Source organism: Piliocolobus tephrosceles, chromosome 6, assembly GCF_002776525.5.
Source record: "Piliocolobus tephrosceles isolate RC106 chromosome 6, ASM277652v3, whole genome shotgun sequence".
In the NCBI taxonomy this organism is placed as follows: Eukaryota; Metazoa; Chordata; class Mammalia; order Primates; family Cercopithecidae; genus Piliocolobus; species Piliocolobus tephrosceles.
In genome coordinates, this window is record NC_045439.1 from 154527134 (window position 1) to 154546639 (window position 19506).

The following is a 19506-nucleotide window of genomic DNA, read 5'->3' on the forward strand; positions in this document are numbered from 1 at the left end:
GTGTATTCCTTCAAAAACCCACCCAGTCTTCATTCAAGTTACCAAACATATTTTAAAAAGGGATCTTTTAAATTACTATAAGAGGAAGTGAATATATGCGGTTTTATGTTTTATCTTCTTAGGCTTGGATGATAGCCTGCTTGGCTATGAAGCATTTGATCCAATAACTTTAAAATCAGCCCCAGTCAGCAACACTGGATTGACAGGTCCTCAGTCAGGCAATCTCTTCTTAGCTGATGGCTCAGTCTTGTCGTTTGGATGAAGGTTTGCCTGCTAAAACCTCCCCACCCAGGACTTCTCCAGAGGGAGAGTGGAAGCCCTTGGACAAACCAATCCTACTGTGCCTTGTGTATCAATGCTGCGCAGACGGAGACTGCTGAGACGCAGGTGCTCTCGGGGAAGCTCTCACAAGGCAGCTTCACTTCTGAGCAGGCCCCAGGCCAGGCCTCTTCCCCCGCCTTTCCTTCTCAGCACCTGCTCTTCCTCGATTATTTCTCTTCTTTACTAAGCTCCAGGTGGTGGCCAGGCGTGGGAAGAGGGGCATCATTTTAACTTCAGACCTGAGTTGCCAACTCCTTTGCTGACAACTGAGGATAGTGAGTGCTTCTACACATCAAATACACGAATCCACGAGGGGCAATTTTTTTCAGCTAAGAGTTTTACCATCTTTACCACAGTGGCCAATGAGTAGAAACGTGGTGTTTTCTCTCTTCGGTCTTGCTTTGTGAGTTGGAGGAAGAAATAAGGAGATAAACTGTGAAAGCACAAGGCCACAGGGAGAACACTGGTGAAAGAAAACCTGGGTGAAAATTAGGAGTAACAAGGGGTAAGATATCAAATCTGATAGCTTTTTTTTTTTTTTTTTTTTTTTTGAGACAGAGTCTTACTGTGTCACCCAGACTGGAGTACAGTGGTGCGATCTCAGCTCACCTGCAAACTCTGCCTCCTGGGTTCAAGCGATTCTCCTGCCCTAGCCTCCTGAGTAGCTGGGACTACAGGCATGCACCACCACGCCTGACTAATTTTTGTATTTTTGGTAGAGACGAAGTGTCACCATGTTGGCCAGGCTGGTCTTAAACTCCTGACCTCGGGTGATCCGCCCGCCTCTGCCTCCCAAAGTGCTGGGATTATAGGCATGAGCCACTGTGCCCTGCCTGATAGCAAATTTTACACGGAGATGAACCTAGGAGACAAGAGGTCCTGAGGTGGCTTGGTATTGAATGGATCCATTCTTCTTCTCTCTCTTTTTTTTTGCCCCTCTCTCTTTGATCAAAATTAAAACCACGATCTCCTGAAAGTGGATTTCTAGGTTAGTCAGACACGAAGGCAGTCCTTGGGGTAAAAGGCGGTTGCTAGGTCTCAGTTCTCTGGTGCTGTGTTGACTCAGGGGACTGGCCCTGCCCTCTCATATTAATTACTGACAAACCTGACCACTCCACAAGCTCCACAACAGGCCATTTTCTAGTCTGGGGCGCACAATGGTGCTAATTAGCTTCTTGCCAAGAAATAAACAACAGCTCTCTTGGCCTAGCTGTTAAAAGTTAAACCCAGGAAAAAAAAAAAAGTAAAACCCAGAAATCTGTAAAAGTAAAACCCAGAAGTCTGCCAATTAATGCTCCTGGCTGTGAAATATCAGTGTGAATGACTTTGGCCCCGAAGCCCAAGGAGGGATTGAGATAGGCAAAGACTTGCTGTTATTCATATAAGGCTCCCCGGTCATTAGTATTCCCCAGCAGGGAGTGCTGGCATGGGCCAAGCTTTCCGCAGAGAAAAGCCTACAGAAACAGCTCCATAATAGCCAGAGGATATATTGGAAGGGTTTATCACTGGATACGGAAACTCTCTTTATTTAGAGCCAAGTTCTCATCTTGTAGCCCAGGCTGGAGTGCAGTGGTGCTATCATAGCTTATGGCAGCCTTGAAAGCCTGGGCTCACGCGATTCTCTCACCTCAGCCTCTTGAGTAGCTAGGACTACAGCACGTGCCACCATGACTGGCTGATTTTTACAATTTTTGTAGCCACTGGGTCTTGCCAGGTTGCCCAGGCTCGTCTGGTCTCAGTTCTTACTGCCTCGTACAGTATTTTTCACACAATACATACTTGGTCAATGGGTGACAGATTGGACAGTGTTCAGTTTGTATTTCAGTTTTTGTTATATCCTAATTTGACAAGTCACACTTTCCTTTTCAATCTCTCAATTTTATTTCCATAGATCTGAACCACGCCTCTCAAAATCTATTGTTAGAAATACAGGAAAAGACAAAGTCATCAAAGTAATAATGTCTTGCATGTAAATGGTGCTTTGCAATCTTGAAAGTTCCTTCATTTATATTCTAGAGGGTACTAAAGAGAGGAAATAGCATGCAACAGAGAAGCAGAAAGCACAGTGGGGACAGGGCAGGACACGGGTCTAGACAGCAGTGTTGGTGACCTTAGAGGTTTAGGGAACATTGTGCAATGTCTGATCAGAAATAATTGGTCAAAGGGAGCCAGGCAGGATGAAAGAAACAAAATAGCTTTAAAGCATGAAGTAGAAAACTCAGTCTTCATCTGAAGCAAAACTGAGACCCAGGATTTAATGTTATCAAGTTTCAAGCTTTGCTTTCTTGAATAACCCCCATCAAATGTTCTTTAAGTTCATCAAAGTGTCTCCAAGTTAAATAATTAGGTATTTTGCATGATTAAACGCACAAACCATTATCCTTCTCTGAAATTTCATGTCTGCAAACTCCGTTTGTCAATGACATTCTCAATTGGAAAATATTCCAAAAGAAATGTCTGCACTCTGTTTCAATGACTTTTCCCCTCACAGTCAACCCTATCACCAAGGTGTCTTGAATCATTTCTATCTACAAAGCATACTCCATGTGGAGCTGGAAAGCAAGTATGTAGTGATTCCCTTAAATACGTTCATCAGTCTAGGAGATGTCAGCAAAAGATGATAGAGAAATGGTGGGTTTGTTGTACTTTGCTCTGTGAAACCCACAAGAAATGAGGAAAAGAAACTAGGAAGACATCTTGATCTATGCGAAAACTGGAAAATGTACAATAACTCTGAACCCATAAAATAGGAACCAAATCAAGTAAGGACACCGAAATGGAAACATACTTTCCAGACCTGGAAGAGGACATAGAAATCTTTGCAAGTAAATATAGGGGTCTTAAGGGGGCCAAAAGATAAGGTTTTGTCTGAAACAATGAGGATGAAGGGTGTGAGCAGGCCACGGGAGACCTGGCGGGCAGCATGCGTGTGGGGCCATGTTCCACATTACAGAGTAGCAGATGGGAGCAGAGTAGGGAAAAGTATATATGCCATCCTGCCATTCTTGTGACCTGGACTCCTAGCCTAGAGAAACCCTGGAGGTCAGGTGAAGCGAAAGAGTGAGAGAAGTAGCCCATTTTGTGGCCACTGACTTCAGTTCTCTAAGTAGGGGATACAGTTACATTAAATCACTAAACACAAGTCCTATGACTCTAGGATGCACTGAGCTTCACCAGCCTCTCACCTGGGCCAGTTACTTACTTTAGTTGGGGGAGAACATCAGAGGCTGAGCGTTGGTACATTGCTAGGGCTAAACACACTGCTGATTTAGGGAGAAAGAGTTAGTCCTGAGCCAGCTTCTCAGAGGTGAAGCTGCCTGCTGTTTCCTCCTGTTCCTTCTCCTCCATTTTTTTTTTTTTTTTTTTTTGAGACGGAGTCTCACTCTGTCGCCCAGGCTGGAGTGCAGTGGCCGGATCTCGGCTCACTGCAAGCTCCGCCTCCCGGGTTTATGCCATTCTCCTGCCTCAGCCTCCTGAGTAGCTGGGACTACAGGCGCCCGCCACCTTGCCCAGCTAGTTTTTTGTATTTTTCTGTAGTAGAGACGGGGTTTCACTGGGTTAGCCAGGATGGCCTTGATCTCCTGACCTCGTGATCCGCCCGTCTCAGCCTCCCAAAGTGCTGGGATTACAGGCTTGAGCCACCGTGCCCGGCCCATTCTCCTCCATTTTAAAACACACAAGCACACACATCCTCTCCACTCTCCAGAACTGGCAGTGCACCTAATAACGAACAAACAGATGAGAAACATAGTTTGGGGAAAAAATATTTAGTAAAAAAAAAAATACAGAAAAAAGCAATAGGGACAGCCTTAACCTAGGGACTTCTCCAAGCCTTGACTTCTACCAACAGGGAGTACGAAGCACAGACACAATTTTCACGGTGCTGCAGATACACAATCAACCTGGAATGAATGCATGAATGAAGGATAGAAAGTCACATGAAAAGCAGTCTTTTTCTGGTCTGACATATCAGAGTTGACTTTTCTTTGACTTTTTTTTTCAAGAGAAGAATGCATAAGCTTTATAAAAACTTGTACAAAGAACCATGTAGACATATGGGTGAATGTATACATATAATGAGAGAATGAGAAAGATACTGAGGATGTATTTACAAACGCTCAGTGGGAGAAATAAACTAAAAACATCTGCCTTAAGTGAAATTTGGCATTAATAGAAAATTTTTTGTTGATTTTTCTGTGATTTGGTATAAAATATGAATAAAACTTTGTCTGCCCAGTTCCTATCCTAAATTACAAAAGATTTATCTATATTTCATGTAAAACAGTAAGAAAAGCCTGACAACTGTTAAAGACTTAAAATCATAATAAAAACAAATGTAGTCATTCGTTCCTCAACTAATTTCTTGTATTCTGGAAGCTATTTAGATGCCGTGATTATGAAGAAACAGACATTTCTACAACAGTTTTTGGTTTCTAGTACATGACTTCAAGTCAGTAGGTCCTTAGTTCTTGAAGGGGCTGAAGGCTTTTATTTCATTTTTGGCTTTATTGAGAAATTGCAATTTGAATAAATGTAAGTTTTGACATGAGACAAGGGTTCACCACTGATTTGTTTGATAAAAGCATCATGGAAAATAGATACTGAAGGATTTTAGATTAAGTAATTGTAAGCACAGATTCAATTCTTTCCAGTTTGCTTGTTTGAAAAGGCAAGAAAGAAAACAAAAATCTTCCAAGGATAAGAGTAAGATCCAGAGTTTTGTTAACACTGTTTATCCTTCCAATCTTCCCCATGGATTAAACAGAACAATAGAACACAAAGTATTTGATGCTGAAAAGCAAGGAGTCACTGAGGGCCTCTGCTGCGACAGGCAGATTAGAGAGGCCAACTGGAACCCACACACTTCTGCAATCAGCTTGCTCAGACTCAAGAGGATTGACTAGCATTGCTAATACCAAAGTGTGCACTTGTTGAAAACTATAGCAAATCTGACAGCCAAGACCGGTAAAGGTCCAGGGTTGAAGCACACAGAAACTCATTAAACACTAAAGCACCTGCCGCATGTCCCTTGAGCTTCTCAGCAAACTTTAACCTCAGACACTCTGGAAGCTATTTAGAAGCTGTGATTCTGAAGAAACGGACATATCTCCAACACAGTTTGGTTACAAGCACATGATTTAGCTTGGCTATATTGCTTCTCCAGCCACATACATTCACCAGCTATCTCCACAGAAGTCATAAATCTCAATAGCCTCATCATTGCACTTCTTTATATTGCCATAAGAATCTCAAAACCACCCCTCTGTAACAGTGAGCATTTTGGTTTTTGCTGGATTGAGATGACATCATTAAGTGTTTAAAAAACTGTAAGTAACATTTTGCTACGCCTCAAAGTGTTAGCCTCTTCGTTCACTAATTACCTTTCAACATAAATGTTCTTTCCCGTCCCAAGAGAGTAGAGGCTGCACAGTATGTGGTAGCAGGAAATCTGCACATCACCCACTGAAACAAAGAAGAAATGTCATTGATTTGCATCAATCCTGAACACAGAAAGGATCCATGCAGAGGAAAAAAAAAAAAATGCATGAGCATCAGTCAAGAGTAAAACCTTTCTCTCTCTCTCAACAAACATATCCCTTTTCTACCCAGATGCCAGTTTGCTAATTGCTGGACTGGGGGAAAAAAAAGATAGGAAAAATCCTCCACTGAGCAATCCCAGTTCCTCTGTGGGGCTCACCATGAAGATCGCATTGCTTCACAGGGAAAGGAATCACCTGACCAGTGGGTCCTTCCATAATGCGATTTGTTTTGTTTTCAATAGAGACAGACATTTTAGCCAAATTTTATCCAGTGCAGTATTTCCTTCCTTTGGAAGGAAGAATGCAGAAAGTCTGAAGCTTGAATGAGCCTTTTGCTCATTTCCCAGGAAGATACATCCAACTGCTAGACTTTCCTTAGAGATAGAGCAAAATCCCTCATGTCTGCCTATCCCAAGTTCTCTGCTGGGTGTGCTGCAAAAGGCAATTCAATAGCATGATTTTTATCACGTTTTCTAGGGGATGGGCATGTTTTGCTTGTGAATCTGCAGGCTGAACATCCCTAGCCATGTCTAGAGCTCATACCAAGGGTGGGACTACTTTCAGAAATAATTTAATGTTTTATTTTCTGACTAAGGAATTGCATTGTTTCTATGACACAAAATAATGAGTTTGGGTGTTCTCCCAGCCGCCACACAACAGAAATCATTGATTTTCAGTTGTTCAAGGATATGAAAGACATAGTCTCAGCTATCAACAACTGGTCAAATTAAATCATGTCCCAATATTTAAAGTGTAAAACTGAAGTTTGGTTGCAGATTATCTGCACAGGGGGCTGGAAATGGTGGCACTAAACATGGTGTTAATGCAAACTAAAATAAAACCAACCAACTTTAGTCTTCTGAAAGCTCAGATAATGAAATATTAGCATTTTTCCTTTGCTCCTGTTATCCAATGAATAAATTAAGGCTTCTTAATAAGAAAAATGATGTCTCAAAAACTCAGGAGCAAATCTGTATCTCCCACTGTATTACTCAGATAACCTTTCAAATGAAGCGAGAGTACAATAGCTGAGAGCTAGACTAGCAGATGGGAAATTCTGGTCCAGAACAAAAGTGGAAAAAGATAAATATTATATATTCAAGTTAGGGAATTTCTTTTCATTCCAAGAGCATATTACTACTTCTCTTTTTTTCTTTCTTTCTTTTTTTTTTAATCTAAGAAGGAAAAGTCATGCAATAATTCTCTCTCTGCTCTGCCCTCAAGGTCAACATTAGTGAATGGGCCCTGCATCTCTTATCTGGGGCCATGCATACATAAATCCATGACAAATACCAGTAGAACTCACAGAGTAGATCCATTCCAAACTGATGCTGAGCGACGTGCTCAAAGATGGACGTCAGGATGGGGAGCAGAGCCACTGTAGTGTAGTTAATATTCTGAGAAACGCCTTTAATCTGCGTTCGGGAATGGGTGAACTTCCCAAGTTTCAGGTTTTCTGAAGTCTTCTCCAAGTCTTCTGCAGCATTTTCAAAGAATGCTCGTAACCCAGCCTTTACCAGCTCTGAGCCTGACTTCATGACAGTCCTGCAAGCAAACAATGTGAAAATCTAGAAGGATAATCTGTACTTTTGGCCAATCCTCTTCTTGAAACTGGCTGGCAGTGTCACCTGGGCAGACATTTGCCACTCCTGTCACTCAGTGACACTGCGCCAGGAGAAAGGGAGATAACAGTTACCATCCAGGAAGAAACCTGAATCACACAATCCCAGAGGGGCTAGCCACTGGAAAATCTGAGGAAAATATTGCTCGCCTCTTTAGGAAATGCAGAGAACAATCTAGAATGAAGCCAATATTAGCCACCCGCTATTATCTATAGTAAGTTGCAACTGGCTAAAGTCTTCTGTAAATATCTAGTTAAAAGAACAGGGAAATGAGCTTTAAGAAAAGTTGTGGGATAGGCCGGGCACGGTGGCTCAAGCCTGTAATCCCAGCACTTTGGGAGGCCGAGACGGGCGGATCACGAGGTCAGGAGATTGAGACCATCCTGGCTAACACGGTGAAACCCCATCTCCACTAAAAAAAATACAAAAAACCAGCCGGGCGAGGTGGCGGGCGCCTGTAGTCCCAGCTACTGGGGAGGCTGAGGCAGAAGAATGGCATGAACCTGGGAGGCGGAGCTTGCAGTGAGCCCAGATCGCGCCACTGCGCTCCAGCCTGGGCGACAGAGCGAGACTCCGTCTCAAAAAAAAAAAAAAAAAAAAAAAAAAAAAAGAAAATTTGTGGGATAAACAACTTTTTTTTTTTTTTTTTTTGAGACATCGAGTTTTATCCTGTCACCAGGCTGGAGTGCAGTGGCGTGAGTGATCTCGGTTTACTGCAACCTCCACCTCCCGGGTTCCAGGAATTGTTCTGCCTCAGCCTCCCAAGTAGCTGGGATTACAGGCGCCTACCACCGCACCCGGCTAATTTTTGTATTTTTAGTAGAGACAGGGTTTCACCATATTGGCCAGAAAGGTCTCCATCTCTTGACCTGGTGATCCACCCGGCTTGGCCTCCCAAAGTGCTGGGATTACAGGCGTGAGCCACCGCACCCAGCCTGGCTAAACAACTTTTATAAAGGCTAGCTAGAAACAAACTCTTCTGATGCGAGACTTCTTAGAGAAAAAGAGCAAGGAAATAAGTCAACAGAAGCTTAGACTTCTGTTAGTTTGCAGGAAATGTCCTAGATTGGATGAGGAAAGAGAAAAGAGACACCTAGCCCTTTTAAAGTAAACAGCTTAATTACACTTCTGGAAAATACAAAACAAAACGTTGAAATGTGATCTACAGGGATAAGGATCAGCTCTGGACATGTGAAGCCTTCCCTCAAAACTACAGTATTTCATAAAACTTAGAATTGGAACAAAGCTTACAAATCATCTATAAGTTTTATATTTCTGTATCTTATTCAGAAGATTATGAAAGACTTGGTTCAAAGACAGATGCTTTTTATCTACATCATTCTCCTGATAATCATTCAACTCATTAAGACAATAAAAACAAAGAAATTAAGTCAGTGAGTCTTGTTCTTGTCCTACAAGTATTCATGAGCTGTCTTCCTAACTTTTTTTTTTGAGATGGGATAACTTTCTAGTCCCAGGTTTTGTTAGGAATAATTACTCAACACAACAACCTGCAACTAATCGTCATTTAAAACAAACAAACAAACAAACAAACAAACAAAAACTGGACTCTCTCAAGACTTTTCCCAAGTTTCTTAAAGATTTCTCATCCCTTTAATAGTCCTTACTCCCCTCCTTTTTCATAGCCATTCTCAGTTCAAGGATTTTCATCTTTGGGACACTCTTTTAGTGCCCCACTCTTTTAGGCTGGTAACCTCTTTTGCATTGGGTCTTAGGAGGTGTGTCCTCCTCCCAACTTTGATAAAAATGTTTCTTTCTTTTCTTGTCCCCTCCCTCCTTCCCTCCCTCCCTCCCTCCCTCCTTCCCTCCCTCCCTCCCTCCTTCCCTCCTTCCTTCCTTCCTAGATGAGGTCTCGCTACATTCTTCAGGCTGGTCTTGAACTCCTAGGTTCAAGCAATCCTCCCACTTTAGCCTCCTGAGTAGCTTTGACTACAGGCAGAAACTATGGTGCCTGACTCTGACAAGGACCCTTCTTAACAGACACCTTAAAGAAAGCTCCTTGTCAGTTCTTTCCACTGCTTTTTTTTTCCCCCCAGACAGGGTCTGGCTCTGTCATCCAGGCTGGAGTGTAGTGGCGCTATCTCAGCTCACTGCAACCTCCACCTCCTGGACTCAAGCCATCCTCCCACCTCAGCCACCCAAGTAGCTGTGACTACAGGCATGCACCACCATGCCTAGCTAATTTTCGTATTTTCCGTAGATAACATGTTTCACCATGTTGCTCAGGCTGGTCTTGAACTGTTGAGCTCAAGTGATCTGCCTGCCTCAGCCTTCCAAAGTGCTGGGATTACAGGCTTGAGCCACCGCGCCCGGCCTGCATCTCTCTTTTTCAGTCTCATCATTTGTGTTATTACCAGAACTTATGTATTATTTTTTAACACTTCTTCCCAAATCCCTAGGCCATGGGATCGTCTTTGTCTCCGATTCTTTGGAAGTCAGATCTCTGTGCATTTCCTTCCTTGGTCATTTTGAATTCAGAGGGCTGCTGTTCATCTTTCCCATAACATTTGTAGATTCACCACCCACCAGTGGGCTATGCCACATTATATATTTTATCTTCTGAAAGATGAACTTCTTAGGAAGGAAAGATAAGAATTGATCAGGCCTTAGCAATGCATCTCTGCCATGGCAGTGGCTCTCGTTACGTGAACTGTGAAAAAGAGAGTGCTAACTTCTAGGGTCTTTGCCTTATCTCCTCTCTCTTCCCAAACCCTGGCAGCAGTGATCTGTCTTCTCTTCAGTATAATTAGTGAGACGAGAGGGTCAGAGAGGAAGTCATGAGAAACTATTGGGAAAAACTGGGCAGACTTACCTTGTGTCAAGTGTCTGAGCTAAGATGTGAAGACAGCTCACCATTGTAGTAGAATCACTACCTAGGATAAAAAACATCATCTGTGATTCCCCCAAACCACTCAGCCTGTCTCTCAAATGCAGTCTTCTCCATATGCACAAACCACAGCCCAGCATAATTCACTACCAACACATAGCGTGCCGGGCCTGTGTTCTGAGACAATGCATTCATTTCTAGCCTGACACAGCCTTTGCTATGATGGATGCCAGAGGCAGAGATTAAAATTTTCACTGGTGTGGAAAATCTGAGCAGTTAAAAGGGTAAAGAGGTCATTCATCATGCTTCAGACCAATTTTCTATGGCAAATTTAGGTGACACCTTAGTCCCAAGGCCTGGGTTGTCTGAGGAAGACACAAATAAAGGCGAAGTACAAGTTCAGGATGATGACAAGGAGGAGCGGTGCCTTTAGCAACACTTCACTTACCAAAGAGGGAAATTCTGTGTCTAACAAGGGCAGCAAGTTTGCAGAACAGGCTGAAGCAGAAAAGAAAGCAATTCAGCAAGTCACAGAGATTAAAGGACTCATACTTTGTATCCCCTCCGCCCCACAATGTCCCTTACACTATGAAACAGAGAGCACAGAGTGGCATTCTTGGAAGATGCACTATGTTCCTAGCAAAGAATCCTCTGGTCCACACTCAGGAACATGTGTGGCTCACACTGCCTTGGAGAATCATGAAAAGTACCTTGCAGGTAGCTCCGTGTTTATTAAACACAATCCCTCTGAAACATTTACAGTATTTTGCAGAGACACAGTGCAAAGTCTCCTTTGCTATACAGAACCATGTATTGAAACGTTTATTTGTATGACATTCAGGGATAAATGAGGACTCTGGAAAAAGGCATGATGTTCCCCTTGTTGCAATGGGTTGCAAACCATTTTGTAGCCTTCCATTGAGGGTGTGAAGTTTTAGTTGGGAGGTTGGCAGAAAGTTGGGATTGGAAAGTGTTAACGGTTCAGGTACAAGGTGAGATTGTGTTAAACAAAAGCATTTTAAAAACTGTATATTCTCTGTCATCTCCAGTTAGTCTCCAGGCCTGACCAGGTCACTGTTCTAACTGGGCCCTTGGAAACTAGGAAAGCCATGCTGTATATTTTTGTGTTTTTTGACTCTCCTACATGCTTTCACTCATATTTTGCACGTGGAACCGCTGAAGGTTCAGCTGTGCCTCATTGTTTGACTTTCCACCGTGCCTAACGAGGGCCTTGTGTGATGTTAGAAAAGAGCCCGTCGCTGTTTCTGAACATGCTGCTAATGGACCTCATCTAGGGGCACTGTGGCCAACATTTGACCTCTGTTGCCGAAGCTCTTGGGAAGAGATTGCTCAGAACTGACATTACTGACACTGGCATGGCTAGACGAGAACTTTGCAGTTGCTTCAGAAAGCAGTGGAATAGAAAGAGGGAAAAAAGAGAAAGAGAGAAAAGCCACCTTGTATAGGCCATGGGGTCCCCTGGTGACACATTCCCAGTTGCTGATTCGTAACTTGTCACGGAGCTTCTTATCCCATTCAGGGTAAGAATGGAGTAAGAAGCTCCACAGGACAAGTCAAATGGGGAAGGAATGCATCCTGAGAGTCAATGGGGATGAAAACCTGCTCACCTCTAAATGGTTTTCAATAAATGCCCTGAGTCTTTCTGGGCTGTCTACCGGAAAAATCACAACAAAACTTCCCATGGCTAGTTATTTGGTTTTGCAGTGGAAGAGAGTTGGGAACCCCTGGCCTATAGCTTAAGAGAACACACAATAAGTTACCAGAAATTTGGCAGCCATCTCGGGTGAAATTAAATGTGGGCTGCTCTTTTTCCTTTCCCATGGTGTTTTTTTCAGAGACGGGTATTTGATTCAAACTCATGGAGCTGGGGCAAGGGGCTAACCCTGTGGAATGTGGGCTCTGTGATTAGCTGGGCTGTTTTGGGGAAGCCCCTTAACTGTTCTGTGTGCTAACTTTCTCACTGTAGAGAGTCATCACAGGACTTGAGTTTCAGAATAAGGGGCAGGTAAACTCGGATATATCTGGTGAAAATGCTTCAGAGTGGACACATGTTCTGTATAAACACAAAACAATGTTTTTCTAACAAAGGCAGACATTTGAGTTGTTTCATCTTGATACTAACAAGGCTAACCTCATTGTCAGAAGTGCTTTCTCAGGCATGCCAAGGCCTGGATCTGAAATTTCCAAAGGCTACTGCTTGTTGCCTCTGGAGCCCGGGATTTAACTGGAAGCACTGTCCTTAGCCAAGAGCCCCTCCTCCATCTCAGAGTTTGAAGACAATGAATGAAAGGAATCTCAGGGAGAGTCTGAGACCCATGGGCAAAGGGCTGCAGATGCAGAAGAGGTGGGGCAAGGACGGAGGCTGCAAAGCGGAGTCTGGCAATGCAGACACATTCAGTGCAAACACGACTGCTTCTGTGGGAGGGCAGAAAGCCCACTGATGGATTTGAGAGCTATTTGCAAGGCTGATCAGCTCCAGGTTGTATTCCAGCCGTGACAAATGGTGCCTGGTTGAACAAATGTTACATTTCCATGAATTAATAATCTAAGAAAAACAGGTAAACAGACACACCTGCCCTCTGTTGGATTATCTGAATATCTCACTTTACCCACTGTTTCCCTAGCTTCTTACAACATACACTGCTGCATCCTGCAAATGTTTAGGAGGTCATCTTTGGTCAGCACCTGATTTTAAGAGTATCTTGTTTTGACAGCATGGGGCTTCTCCTGTCCTAGAGTAAGTAATTATGGTGTAGAATAAATCATACTCAATGTGATAGAGAGGATTGGCTTTTCTTTCTTTTTTTTTTTTTTTTTTGAGATGGAGACTCATCTGTTGGCCAGGCTGGAGTACAATGGCGCCATCTCGGCTCACTGCAACCTCCGCCTCCCGGGTTCAAGTGATTCTCCTGCCTCAGCCTCCAGAGTAGCTGGGACTAGAGGTGTGTGCCACCACGCCCAGCTAATTTTTTTGTATTTTTAGTAGAGATGGGGTCTTGCCATGTTGGCCAGGCTAGTCTCAAACTCCTGATCTCAAGTGATCCACCCCCCTCAGCCTCCCCAGATGCCAGGATTATAAGCGTGAGCCACTGCGCCCGGCCAGGAATGCATTTTTATTCTTGTCCTAACTTAGAAGAGTCACTTTGGACAGTGGAGTGAACGCAACTGAACTTCAATTTCTTCATCTGGAAAATGGAGATCATATTACACAGGCAGGTCTCAGAATTTCAAACATCGTGATGTCTCACAATGAGTTTTATACAAATGCGCAATAACTCTTATATATGAAAAACTGTACGCAATGTTTAGTTATGCTAAGAGTTTCATAAAAGTTAGCTAAATCTCGAAGTTGAATATCCTCCCCAAGATGGTGATATTTAAAGGCTGGGCCCTATAATGTACACTGTTCACTAGATGCCAGGGAAAGCGTCTTTAGACTATTTTCTTTTTCTTTTTTTTTGAGATGGAGCCTCACTCCACTGGCAAGGCTGGAGCGCAGTGGCGCCATCTTGGCTCACTGCAACCTCTGCCTCCCGGGTTCAAGTGACTCTCCTGCCTCAGCCTCCTGAGTAGCTGGGATTAGAGGTGTGTGCCATCATGCCTGGCTAATTTTTGTATTTTTAGTAGAGATGGGGTTTTATCATGTTGGCCAGGCTGGTCTCAAACTCCTGACCTCAGGTGATCTGCCTGCCTTGGCCTCCCAAAGTGCTGGGATTACAGGCATGAGCCACCGCGCCTGGCCTCCTATTTTCATTAGGGTCTTAGCTTTTTGCTTCTTAAAAGTCTAGTCCGTTCCTGTCTTTCTTTAATAAAATACAGAGAGAACCTGAGGCATAGTAGAATCTATCTTTTAGCCCAATCATGACAGATGCCCTCTTTTCTTATTTCTGTTAATGTATCTACATGTTAGCCTAGTGGAATGAGTAAGAAGGCTAGTGCTTTTGATGAAAAATTTTTTTTTCCTATTAGGAATTTAAACTGAATTATGTTGCTTTAGACTACAAATTTCATCTCACCCACACCAGGACTTGTATGATTTTTTTTTTTTTTTTTGAGACAAAGTCTCACTCTGTCACCCAGGCTGGAGTGCGGTGGCATCATCTTGCCTCGCTGCAACCTCCGTCTCTGAGGTTCAAGCAATTCTCCTGCCTTAGACTCCTGATTAGCTGGGATTATAGGCATGCAGCACCACGCCAGGTTAATTTTTGTATTTTTTAGTACAGACGGGGTTTCACCATGTTGGTCAGGCTGGTCTCGAACTCCTGACCTTGTGATCCACCTGCCTTGGCCTCCCAAAGTGCTGGGATTACAGGCATGAGCCACTGTGCCCAGTCGATCTGAGTCTTTTCAAAATTTTAATCTTATAGAGTTTGATAAGCATGCGATTGAAAGCAGTGTCCAGCTGTTTATTCTCAATGTTACGTGTCCACTTTTCCCAAGCTTCAGAATGATCTTTGCCTTCTTCTCAATGTTGTCTCAGGACAGCTTTTTTTTTTTTTAATTATACTTTAAGCTCTGGGGTACATGTGCAGAATGTGCAGGTTTGTTACATAGGTATACACGTGCCATGGTGGTTTGCTGCACCCATCAACCTGTCATCTACATTAGGTGTTTCTCCTAATGCTATCCCTCCACTTGCCTCCCACCCCCTGACAGGCCCCGGTGTGTGATGTTCCCCTCCCTGTGTCCATGTGTTCTCATTGTTCAATTCCCACCTATGAGTGAGAACATGTGGTGTTTGGTTTTCTGATCTTGTGACAGTTTGCTGAGAATGAGGGTTTCCAGCTTCATCCATGTCTCTCCAAAGGACATGAACTCATTATTTTTTATGGCTGCATAGTATTCCATGGTGTGTACGTGCCACATCTTCTTTAGTCTATCATTGATGGACATTTTGGTTGGTTCCAAGTCTTCGCTATTGTGAACAGTGCCTCAATAAACATACGTGTGCATGTGTCTTTATAGTAGAATGATTATAACCCTTTGGGTATATACCCAGTAATGGGATTGCTGGGTCAAATGGTATTTCTGGTTCTAGATTCTTAAGGAATCGCCACACTGTCTTCCACAATGGTTGAACTAATTTACACTCCCACCAACAGTGTAAAAGCATTCTTACTTTTCCACATCCTCTCCAGCATCTGTTGTTTCCTCCTTTTTTTTTTTTTTTTTTTTTTACAGAGTTTTGCTCTATCACTCAGGCTGGAGTGCAATGGTGCGATCTTGGCTCACTGCAACCTCCACCTCCTGGGTTCAAGTGATTTTCCTGCCTCAGTCTCCCAAGTAGCTGAGATTACAGGCATGTGCCACCATGCCTGGCTAATTTTTTGTATCTTTAGTAGAGATTGGGTTTTACCATGTTGGTCAGGATAGTCTCAAAATCCTGACTTTGTGATCTGCCTGCCTTGGCCTCCCCAAAGTGCTGGCATTACAGGCATGAGCCACCGTGCCTGGCCTCCTGACTTTTTAATTATTGCCATTCTAACTGGCATGAGATAGTATCTCATTGTGGCTTTGATTTCCATTTCTCTAATGATCAGTGATGATGAGCTTTTTTCATATGTTTGTTGGCTGCATAAATGTCTTCTTTTGAAAAGTGTCTGTTCATATCCTTCACCCCCTTTTTGATGGGGTTGTTTTTTTCTTGTAAATTTGTTTAAGTTCCTTGCAGATTCTGGATATTAGCCCTTTGTCAGATGGATAGATTGCAAAAATGTTCTCCCATTCTGTAGGTTGCCTGTTCACTCTGATGATAGCTTCTTTTGCTGTGGAGAAGCTCTTTAGTTTAACTAGACCCCATTTGTCAATTTTGGCTATTGTAGCCATTGCTTTCGGTGTTTTACTCATGAAGTCTTTGCCCATGCCTATGTCCTGAATGGTATTGCCTAGGTTTTCTTCTAGGGTTTTTATGGTTTTAAGTCTTATGTTTAAGTCTTTAATCCATCTTGAGTTAATTTCTGTATAAGGTATAAGGAAGGGGTCCACTTTTAGTTTTCTGCGTATGGGTAGCCAGTTTTCTCAACACCATTTATTAAATAGGGAATCTTTTCCCCATTGCTTGTTTTTGTCAGGTTTGTCAAAGATCAGATGGTTGTAGATGTGTGGCGTTATTTCTGAAGCCTCTATTCTGTTCCTTTGGTCTATATATCTATTTTGGTACCAGTACCATGCTGTTTTTGCTACTGTAGCTTTGTCGTATAATTTGAAGTTAGGTAGCTTGATGGCTCCAGCTTTGTTCTTTTGGCTTAGGACTGTCTTGGCTATACAGGCCGTGTTTTGGTTCCATATGAGGTTTAAAGTAGTTTTTTCTAATTCTGTGAAGACAATGGGAGCTTGATGGGAATAGCATTGAATATATAAATTACTTTGGGCAGTATGGCCATCTTCATGATATTGATTCTCCCTATCCATGAGCATGAAATCTTTTTCCATTCATTTGTGTCCTCTTTTATTTTCTTGGGCAGTGGTTTGTAGTTCTCCTTGAAGAGGTCCTTCACATCCCTTGTAAGTTGTATTCCTAAGTATTTTATTCTTTTTGTGAGAATAAATGCAATTGCGAATGGGAGTTCACCCATGATTTGGCTCTTTGTTTGTCTATTATTGGTGTATAAGAATGCTTGTAATTTTTTCACATTGATTTTGTATCCTGAGACTTTGCTGACGTTACTCACGAGCTTAAGGAGGTTTTGGGCTGAGTCTATGGTGTTTCCTAAGTATAGGATCATGTTATCTGCAAACAGAGCATTCTGTAGATGTCTATTAAGTCCACTTGATCCAGAGCTTAGTTCATGTCCTGAATATTCTTGTTAATTTTCTGCCTTCTTGGTCTAATATTGACAGTGGGGTGTTAAAGTCTCCCACTATTATTGTGTGGAAGTCTAAGTCTCTTTGTAGGTCTCTAAGAACTTACTTTATGAATCTGGGTGCTGCTGTATTGGATGCATATGCATTCAGGATAGTCAGCTCTTCATGTTGCATTGATCTGTTTACCATTATGTAATGCTCTTTGTCTTTTTTATTTTTAATCTTTGTTGGTTTAAAGTCTGTTTTATCAGACACTAGGATTGCAATCCCTGCTTTTTTCTTTGCTTTCCATTTGCTTGGTAAATATTCCTCCATCCCTTTATTTTGAGCCTATGTGTGTCTTTGCATGTGAGATGGGTCTCCTGAGTACAGCATACTGATGGGTCTTGACTCTTTATCCAATTTGCCAGTCTGTGTCTTTTAATTGGGCCATTTAGCCCATTTACATTTAAGGTTAATATTGTTATGTGTAAATTTGATCCTGTCATTATGATGCTAGCTGGTTATTTTGCCCATCAGTTGATGCAGTTTCTTCATAGCGTCTATGGTCTTTATATTTTGGTATGTTTTTGCAGTGGCTGGTACTGGTTTTTCCTTTCCATGTTTAGTGCTTCCTTCAGGAGCTCTTGTAAGGCAGGCCTGGTGGTGACAAAATCCCTCAGCATTTGTTTGTCTGTGAAAGATTTTATTTCTCCTTTAGTTATGAAGCTTAGTTTGGCTGGATATGAAATTCTGGGTTGAAAATTCTTTTAAGAATGTTGAATATTGGCCCCACCCTCTTCTGGCTTGTACAGTTTCTGCAGAGAGATCTGCTTTTAGTCTGATGGGCTTCCCTTTGTGGGTAACCTGACCTTTCTCTCTGGCTGTTCTTAACATTTTTTCCTTCAATTCAACCTTGGTGAATCTGATGATTATGTGTCTTGGGTTGCTCTTCTTGAGGAGAATCTTTGTGGTGTTCTCTGTATTTCCTGAATTTGAATGTTGGCCTTTCTTGCTAGGTTGCAGAAGTTCTGGATGATATCCTGAAGAGTGTTTTCCAACTTGGTTCCATTCTCCCTGTCACTTTCAGGTACACCAATCAAACGTAGATTTGGTCTTTTCACATAGTCCTATATTTCTTGGAGGCCTTGTTCATTCCTTTTCATTCTTTTTTTTTTCTCCAATCTTGTCTTTATTCTTTATTTCATTCAGTTGATCTTCAATCTCTGATATCCTTTCTTCTGCTTGATTGATTCGGATATTGATACTTGGGTATGCTTCACTGAGTTTTCGTGCTGTGTTTTTCAGCTCCATCAGGTCATTTATGTTCTTCTCTAAACTGGTTATTCTAGTTAGCAATTCCTCTAACTTTTTATCAAGTTCTTAGCTTCCTTGCATTGGGTTGGAACATACTCCTTTAGGTTGGAGGAGTTTGTTATTACCCATCCTCTGAAGCCTACTTGTGTCAATTTGTCAAACTCATTCTGTGTCCAATTTTGTTCACTTGCTCGTGAGGGGGGTTGTGATCCTTTGGAGGAGAAGAGGCATTCTGGTTTTTGAAATTTTCAGCTTTTTTTGTGCTGGTTTTTCCTCATCTTTGTGGATTTATCTACCTTTGGTCTTTGATGTTGGTGACCTTTGGATGGAGCTTATGAATGGATGTCCTTTTTGTTGATGTTGATGCTATTGCTTTCTGTTTGTTAGTTTTCCCTCCAACAGTCAGGCCTCTCTGCTGCAGGTCTGCTGGAGTTTGCTGGAGGTTCACTCCAGACCCTGTTTGCCTGGGTATCGCCAGCAGAGGCTGCAGAACAGCAGATATTGCGGCCTGCTCCTTCCTCTGGAAGCTTTGTCCCAGAGGGGCACCTGATGGATGCCAGCTGGAGCTCTCCTCTATGAGGTGTCTGTTGACCCCTGATGGGAGGTGTTTCCCATCAGGGGGTATGGGGCTCAGGGACACACTTGAGGAGGCAGTCTGTCCCTTAGCAGAGCTCGAGTGCTGTGCTGGGAGATCCTCTGCTATGTTCAGAGCCAGCAGGCAGGAACTTTTAAGTCTGCTGAAACTGCGCCCACAGCTGCCCCTTCCCCCAGGTGCTCTGTCCCAGGGATGTGGGAGTTTTATCTATAAACCCCTGACTGGGGTCGCTGCCTTTCTTTCAGAGCTGCCCTGCCCAGGGAGGAGAAATCTAGAAAGGCAGTCTGGCTACAGCAGCTTTGCCCTGCTGTGGTGTGTTCCGCACCCAGTTAGAACTTCCTGGCAGCTTTGTTTACACTGTGAGGGGGAAAACGGCCTACTCAAGTCCCAGTAATGGTGGACGCCTCTCCCTCAACCAAGCTCGAGTGTCCCAGGTCAACTTCAGACTGTTGTGCTGGC

The 19506-nt window shown here is 42.9% G+C and overlaps 1 protein-coding gene across 1 annotated transcript in view; it reads right to left on the reverse strand.

Moving 5' to 3' along the window:
- RYR3 (ryanodine receptor 3) overlaps window positions 1–19506 on the reverse strand; it is a 404874-nt gene that overhangs the window by 90745 nt on the left and 294623 nt on the right. Inside the window, exons 61-64 of the mRNA XM_031935734.1 lie at window positions 10780–10829; window positions 10317–10377; window positions 7168–7406; window positions 5703–5784 (exon numbers count right to left, since the gene is read on the reverse strand). Of these exons, the coding sequence (XP_031791594.1) occupies window positions 5703–5784; window positions 7168–7406; window positions 10317–10377; window positions 10780–10829 (432 nt within the window). The remainder of the gene's footprint in view (window positions 1–5702; window positions 5785–7167; window positions 7407–10316; window positions 10378–10779; window positions 10830–19506) is intronic.